Source organism: Teleopsis dalmanni, chromosome 1, assembly GCF_002237135.1.
Source record: "Teleopsis dalmanni isolate 2A chromosome 1, ASM223713v2, whole genome shotgun sequence".
Taxonomy (NCBI): domain Eukaryota; kingdom Metazoa; phylum Arthropoda; class Insecta; order Diptera; family Diopsidae; genus Teleopsis; species Teleopsis dalmanni.
Window position 1 is genome coordinate 144511843 of NC_051846.1, and position 9191 is coordinate 144521033.

A 9191-nucleotide genomic window follows, 5' to 3' on the forward strand; every position below is an offset into this window, starting at 1 on the left:
CCAAACATTACAGATTACTACGTAGCGTTAGAAAATTATAATGAAATATTCCATGACCAATGTATTGATTTGAATCGCTATAGCCCCTATAAAATGCAGCTTCATTACCATCATTTTATGGAAACAAGTATTATCACAGTTATACATTTATACCTCAGAATATATTAAAAAACAAAAGGACTTATTGATAATACAAGCCGATAAAGGTAAGACGACATGTTTAGTAAAGCGTGGTGATTATATTACGAAAATGAATGAGTGGATAGATAAAAATATAGAGATGGGTTCCTATGTATTGTATACAGGGAATCAAAATATCTTGATAAAGCGCCTCACAGCTATATATCGTAAACAGGTGCGACCATTGTGCATTTGGTACCAAAAAAATTCAAATTCCTTTTCACTAACCATTTATAAGAAACTACAGAAAATATTACAAAATTCAACACTTACGCTACCATATTTATATGGAACTATCTAATTACACAAATCCAATCAGCCATTGCGTCCGATATGTAGTCCACTAAACTGGTATATTCATCCTCTACATCAATTAGTACAATATGTGCTAAAAACAGCATTATCCACACGTTTATCATCTCATAATCTTCTTAATATGGGCCATCTTACCAAACATATATTGGAACTAACACCCATTCCCGGTTATGTTTTTATTAGTTTGGATATCCGTGATATGTATCCAAGTACCAGCGTGACATCACTTATGCGCACTTTGAAAAATATAATGAATTTAACATGGTTTAAAAATAGTTGTCCAATTCCAATATCAATTTTATCTCAATCTTTGGAATATATCTTAATAGAAGGGAACTATTTCACATTTAAAAGCAAATGCTATGAACAAGTAGAAGGATTGCCCCAAGGTGGCGCAGCCTCCGGGCTATTGGCGACTGTTTACTTAGATTCCAAACTAGAGATTCATAATCGGGCATTATTCCACCGGCATAAGGTCCATGCTTAGTGGAAATATGTGGACGATGTCCTAATTTACATACCACGTCATGATATTCCTTCCTTCATTGAAAACTTCCAAGAACTCATAGGATATGAGGTAACTTACGTAATGGAGGCAGAGAATATTTTATACAATAATTATCCTTGTTTAGCATATCTGGATTACAACATAATACATACGCCTAGTTCATACCAGATATCGCTTTATCAAAAGGAGCAACAGTCGTTACGAATGCTGCATTATACTTCTCACATAACCAATCAAGTGAAGAGAACAACTTTATTGTATTATTTACGCCGCGTGATATATAGAACCAGTCTGGAATATTTAGAAAAAGATTTAGTTGATTGTATTTCAATGATATTAATCAATGAGTATCCATTCACCATGGTTCAAAATGTAATTCAACATATTACATTAACTTATATGCATCAAAAATCAACATATATTCAAATGCCTACAACCGCACGTCTAATGATTTTGAAGAAATATATTCAACCTTCATCGTATCCAGGTTTACATGACGTTCATCCACGACCTCGCCGTTATCGGAGGAGCATAGTAATCAGCTGTAATGAAATTTCCCAAGTACTCACGCAAACTACAAACATGTTTCAAACAGACATTCAACCTTTTTCACATTCCGATACATTATATACATCCTTAAATATGTCTTTGCGTAACATAACATCTTCTTGTACTTTATCCATCAGGCATCATATATTGATGGTTAGTTGCCAGGTTTGCGGAATGGGTTTTTTCTGTACAGGAAAAGGAATTTCATCCGAGATTGTGGAAGATATACAGCATGATGTCAATTCTCCAATACATATGCATATGCTGAATTATCAGCATCAGGGATTAACACGTTATGTAGACCTTCCCATCAACTCAAATATGCGATTGTATGAACAATTATATCTATATCAACAGATTTATAAGTCTATGGGAGTGGAGTGGAATTCTTCACAATCATATACCATAATACCTCGTTTTTTGACACGTACGATACCGTACGTGTGGAGCATGGATTATTAGTCATCTTTTAGATGATTTAATGGTTTATGTTCTATGCATGAAAAAACTTTATTACTGTTGTAATTAACAGTGAAGGGAGTCCAGCGATTGAAACTGAATCCGCATCACCTTTGGCTTCATCGCAGCATACATCATCATGCACTACTTCACACACAGTCTTCTTCATCCCACCGAAATTCGCCTTCATCCAGCAGGGGGCCAACGATGCGAAATTTTATAACCTCCGCAATAAAGACGGACAAGGCGATAAGGAAGGCAGCACGGACCATTACGCAATATATTTCGGCTACCCTACAAACTGAAATACAATCGTCCAATTCTGAGTAAGGGCCCTATTAGTTATAAGATAGCCTTTAAGTAGTTTTAATAAATATTATAAATAGCTTTAATTAGTCGTAAGATAGCTTTTAAGTAGTTTTAATAAATATTATAAATAGCTTTAATTAATAGCTTTAATTATTAATTGTTTTATTAATTATAATTATAAATATTTGATTATAATTTATCCTTTTTTTAAAAAAAAAAACAATGTTTTAAAAAAACACTTCGACCGGCACAGCACATTGTAAAATTATGGAATCAAAACAAAAGAACTGTCAAACTAAGAAAGCTTTTATGCAAAGTTGTGGAACTGGGCCAAACCTTAAAGAAAAAAGAAAAAGTTCCAGCTTCCACAAGAGTAAGAAATGGAATTCGCCCTAAAGCTGTACTTTCACTGGTGCGTTGCAGAGGGATCAGTTAACGAGCTTCGATCAACGGTCATTGAACTTTAACGTAATTACAGCTGGCACCGTTGATCGTGGACGGTATAAAAGTGCGTGCACCAGGAAGAAGCTTTCTTCTTTTTTGATTTCTTCAACAACTAAAGGTACGAGGCAAAAATTGTGGTTCTGGATTCGTCAGCTGAGACTATTGTGGTAATATATAAGTGAAATTATACATTTGCTAAGATATTTTAATATTTTCTTGTAACATATGGAAATTAAAATTGAAATTTAAACAAAATAAATATATACAAAGACTGGATTCTGTACATGAAATTAAAGAATTGTGTTAAGATATAAATTCTAGTAACTTTCTTCTAATCTGTGAAAATTTAAATTTTATTTTAAACTAAAGAGACATATGCAAAGAATTGATTTTGTTGATTTATAAGTAGAATACTGTCATTTTGTGTAAATATTTTATGCTAGAGTTAGTATTTAATTGAGTAATAAAACAGATACAACAATATGAAAACTGGAGTTCGCTAAGAAAACTACTTAATTGTTAAACTATAATCTTTATCAATTTCCTCCGAGTGGTGAAGAACTAGAAGGGTGAGCCAAATATAGATATACAACAGCACGTTTGGTAGACATAGGTAAGCAAGATTCAGGGCTTCAACAGTATCTGAATCTAGGTTGCACGGGGTATAACACACGTAGCTTTAACAGTCACGTGTGTCTATACCATAGTGTCGGAAGCGAAAGGTAGCTTTAACAGTAACCTAACGTCTCCGGTCCCTGGACGCTTTAACAGTGAACAGGGAAGGGCGTGTTATCTGCGACCTATAACACAACACACGTAGCTTTAACAGTCACGTGTGTCTGTGTTATATCGTGTCGGCTGTCTGCCGTGTTAGTATTTGCAACACCATGTATCTCCAACTCAGTTCATCATCGATTTAATTTAGTTTCAGCCAGGTTGTTTGCGGTTCTGTTCATCGTCAACGTAGAAATCAGAAGTGACAGGGTCTCACCAAATAAATTTCTCAGCCGTCTTGTGAGACGGCTGAGTTCAACCCCAGCTTTATACGAACCACAAGAAAGGTTCATTACAAACAAACGAGTTATTGAACAAAAGTTATAAAGAAGGACGAAAGAAAAGGTGAAGAATTAAAATATCAAATGAATCAAAGTCTTGAGCTTTCGTTCAAAGCTACATTTATATATTTTTAATATAATATATTCACATCAAAGTGACATAGTCTTACCCCTAACTAATATACCTTAAATATATAATGTAGTGCATACACTTCTAGATTTCTTATTTAACGTATATATATCTTTTTATTGTAAACATAAACATTATTACAAAATTTCCATCCTTACAGTATTAGTAAGGATTAGTAAGGATAATTACTAGTATAAGTATTTAGTCTATAAGTATTTCTATAATTACTTTATCATTATAATATTACATATAAGAAAATGTAACTTGGCAACTCTAGTTTGTTTAACTTATGTGCATCAAAGTTTAACTTGTGTATCATGAAAAAAAAAAATGAGCCAGTATGTTGCTGACAGCCAAAGGGATAGTGAATCAACATATTGTTTATATTTTATCGTCTTATGTGGAAACAAACTATTCCCAAAAATAACACGCAAAATTAATTTTATCATAATATTTTTTCTAGTACACCTTATGTGTTTTACACCGTATAGTAGTTAAAAAAAGTTCATTATTGTAACAGAAAATAAAGAGATTGAAATAAAGGTGGTATTGAACAAAAACTCATAACCACTGATTGAATTCTCTTCCCACGAGCCGTAAGGAAGGAATTTATGATACAGTCCACAGAAAGAGGCAACTCTTTCTGTCAAGCGGCAACTGTAGCCGCTTGACTACAATTTATCAGAAGTGGGTTTTCGGAAAAAGTTATTTTCCAGTAATCGAGTTCCGTAGCAAATTTTAGTTTGGACGAAAATTCGGGATCTCGATTCACTTAAAAAAAATAATTAATTAAAAAAACAATTATAATGGAGACATCGCAAGAAATATTTAAATTAAAAGCAATCCAATTGAAGGAATGGCTTGATCAATTAGGCTTGCCAACAAATGGAACGAAAGCAGCATTGGCGGTGCGTTTGTGTGAAGTACCACACGAATTACGTGGTAATCCACCAAAAAGTGCGTGCGGTGATGAAAATGAAACAAAAACATCAGGAGACGGCGAGGCGATCAACAGCGATATTGAGAAAGGTGACTTCAAAAGTTTGACAGCTACAGCAACGCAGCAAATACAAACTGATCGAAGTCAAAATGATTGCAAGAAAGGTGAAAACAAACAAATTGAGTGTTACTAAACTGAAGGTATTGAAAACGAGTATAATAAAAACGAAAGTAGACAAATTGAGTGTAACCAAACTAAGAGAAAATGTAAACAAAGTCGAACACTTGAAGTTGTTAAAACGCGAAAATGAGTTACTGAAGAGCGAGATGTCATGGGTGACCCTACGTGGGTCAGCAAACAATGTTCCAGAACACTCTTTACAGTATGACTCTAAACATTTTCCAAGACATGTTGCCAACATATAACGGCACAACAGCAGTTAGCATTTGGATTGCACAGTTTCAAAATGTTACAAAAATATACACATAGCCAATAAAGTCTGCGTGAAGTTCTAAAACAGCGTGGATATTCAACAAAGTATTCAATTTAGCCTTATTTTTAATATTTCAACCGATTTTATCAGATTTTTTATAATTGTACGCAGACTTTATGGGCCCTTTATTTACATGCAGGGACACTTCTATCCCGTTATCTCAAGAATGAACAAACGAATACAACTTTTGTCTTTTGCTATTTATTTATTTTTGCTATTTCCTAGTATTTCCAAAATTTTGGTGATAGAAATGATCAAAAAATACTGGTGTTTTATAAGTTGTTTTACGACAATTCCAAAAGACAAATTCATAGAAATTATTTTATTTATTTTTAACAATAGTTTTTTTAAATTTAATAAAAAAAATTATACATCAATTGGACGGTACATCAATGGAAAATCCAGCATCACCATCACTAGCTAAGTTCATTATGAAGATTATAATATCAACTGTTTTAAATAAATTACCATTTGAAGTAACATTAACCATGTATTATGTTAAAGACACGTTATTTGCAATTTCCAAAGACGAAGTTAAAAATATGGTTACAGCTTTCAGCAATGTGAATCCGCACATTCAATTCACATATGAAATTGAAAATGATAGAAAAATTCCTTTCTTAGATATAATGGTAATGAGAAATGATAATAAGATTATCAACAACTGGTATAAAAAACCGACATCTTCAGGTAGATTACTGAATTTTTTATCTAATCATCCAATACACCAAAAAATCAACACTGTTAGAAACTTTATAAGCAGAGTCAAAGCTTTGACTGATGAAATATTTATGGAAGATAATATTAAACAAATTAAAAAAATACTAAACAATAATAACTACCCTAAATATATCATTAACAAAATATTATCTAATATATAAAATTTCCAATGTCACAATGTTAGTTACCGCACTCCTCCGAAACGGCTTTACCGATTTTTACCAAATTTTATATGCGTATTTAGTAGGTCTGAGAATCAGCTACTATCTATTTTTCATACCGCTAAAGTGGTAGGGGTTGTTCACCCTTTACATTTTTTTTTAATTTTTGGACGAAATTTCTTCTTTTTATTTTTTATAATGTGGCATTAAAAAATACATACAACCCTAAATTTTTACTTTTTTATCACCAACCTCTATTTTTTTATAGCCATTTTAGTAATTTAATCATTATCATCCCACTCGATAACTGATCAATTAAGTGTTTTTAACTGTACTTCGATTAAAATTTCCCTTAGCTTATGGCAAATGTAAAATTTTTTTTATGATGTAACTCTCATATTACCTATTAATTATTACTATTTTATTCATAATAATAAAATTATTAATTTTAAGTGTATTTGGCACGATTAGTTCAGTTAATCAAGTTTTAGTTAAACAAGTGATTTACATAACCTTAAAAGTACTCAACACGTGTCACGAGCTCCAACCAACAACGGCTTTTGTGTTGTAAGTATACTTTTTTTATATAATTATTTGATATAATTATGACAAAGTAATTTTTTAGTAAAATTCAATTTTTTACAACTTTTGTTTCAAATTTTTTTTCATGAAATTTTTTCATAAAACTAATATTTTCGCTATAATCCCGGCTGCAATTATAACTATAACGTTTTCCATCATTAAGTAATTTCATTAATTCTATTTATATGTGTTTTATACAGTGAGCAATGCCAAGAAAACGCAAAGGGGCTGATTTGAGCCGTAATACAAGCAGGTCCAGAAGTTTGAGAGATAAAAGATCCCAAAGAACCGAAGAACAAATCCACCAACAAAATGTTGATGCACGTGTGAGCATGGAGCAATTGCGTCAGGAACAATCAGAAGATACACGAGCTGAGCCAAACATTCAATTGAGGCGTTAAACATTGAAAGATATTAAAAACAACAACAAACTATTTGGCGGCACTCTCTTGGTGCTTTCAGGTGATTTCAGACAAACACTTCCCGTCATTCCACGTTCAACATAAGCTGATGAGATCAACGCTTGCTTAAAATCATCTCCATGGTGGCGTAATGTTAAAAAAGTACAGCTGAAAGTAAATATGCGCGTTCAAATGCTTCAAGATCCATCCGCTGAAACATTCTCAAAACAACTCTTAGATATCGGTGATGGAAAAGTTGCTACAGATGAAACTGGATACGTAAAATTACCGACCGATTTCTGCACAATCGCTGATTCGCAAGATACTCTCATTAAACAAATATTTCCCGATGTACGCACACAGTACATAAATCATGAGTGGCTTGCAGAAAGAGCTATTTTAGCAGCAAAAAATGCAGACGTTGAAAATTTAAATTTGAAGATACAATAGTTGTTGCCAGGGAACATGGTATCATACAAATCTATTGATACAGTTTGCGCGATGCCAGCAAAGCTGTCAATTTTTCCACAGAATTTTTGAACTCACTGGATTTGCCAGGCATAATTTACAATTGAAGATTGGATCTCCAATTATCTTGCTTCGTAATTTAAACCCGCCACGGCTGTGCAACGGCACGCGATTAGTCATTCGAAAATTGATGACGTTAACGTTATCGAAGCCAGCATTTTAAATGGCAAGTTCAGAGGTGAAAATATATTAACACCACGGATTCCTATCATACCTACAGATGTGCCAATTCAATTCAAACGAATTCAGTTTCCGATTAGATTGGCATTTGCAATGACAATCAACAAATCCAAGGCCAAACGATGTCTATTTGTGGCTTAGATTTGAGTACACCATGTTTTTCACACGGGCAATTGTACGTAGCATGCTCTCGAGTGGGTAAATCATCCAGTTTGTTTGTGCTCGCTAAAGATGGGCTAACAAAAAATATTGTTCACGCTATATCATTAAAAGTTCGATGTTGTTTGTTAGTGTTACTGTCGTAATTAATATGTGATATGTAATTTTAAGAAATAAACTATAATAACTTAAAAATAATATTGTTTGGCGTTTGTTATTTTTATATTCCCTATCGTTCATAGCGCTCCATGCCTATTTCACGCATATACCACATACTTACACACTTATGTATAATAAGTAAGTTACTTTTGGTCTACACTAGAATTTATCTAGAAACTAGAAATAATTTATAAGGCAAAACAACGTTTGCCGGGTTATCTAGTATTAAATAAAAATAAATATATTTTAAAAAAATAAATGAAAACCCATTTAAATTACCGTTGAATTAACGTTGAATTAACGTTGAATTAAGAAGGTCTTGTTCGGAATAATAAATTAATAAAACACAATACAAATTAATAAAATTAAAATTAACGTTGTAATGTAACATATTTAATAATATAATAATAAATATTTTATAAAAATACTAAACAAAAACAAACAGTTTAAATAATTTGTATATTTCCTACAGGGAAATTTTCCAACGATTTTTTTTCCTGTGTACCGTTTTCGAGTTATTTGCAAAAAACCGTTATTTTGACTTTTCTCAAAACATCACCCTGCATATGGCCCCGTAACATTATATCTAAAGTTACCTCAGTAGTTACCTTATTTAGTTTCACTGCTATAGATGAAAATGTACAGATGAAAAATGTTTTTTTAAGCTTTTTTCAACTTTTTTCATTTTCAATATGATGGGGCTCCCACAAAAATATTTAAAAAATCTTTTGTTGATTGATGTTAAAGGCTGTATAAATAGTAAATAGTGGCTTAACATAAAAATCGAATAAAAATTTCAGAAGTTATTCGCCTTTTTCCAAATTTGCCAAAAATAGTGGTTTTTATTAACAAATCAAATCAAAGAAAAATCATTTTTTCGAATTTATTTTTTAAAATTTAAAGTACAAATCAAAACTGT

General features: G+C 32.2%; 2 protein-coding genes across 3 annotated transcripts in view; both read left to right on the forward strand.

The window, feature by feature from the left end:
* The window catches only part of LOC119669188 (rho GTPase-activating protein 21-A), a 186605-nt gene that overhangs the window by 114697 nt on the left and 62717 nt on the right, over positions 1 to 9191 (forward strand). The window lies entirely within an intron of this gene.
* Positions 1040 to 1572, forward strand: LOC119669189 (the record flags this gene model as incomplete). Its single annotated transcript, XM_038078999.1, is given in 1 exon segment — positions 1040 to 1572. A coding segment is annotated over 1 exon segment (488 nt), but the record flags the coding sequence as incomplete, so codon positions are not given.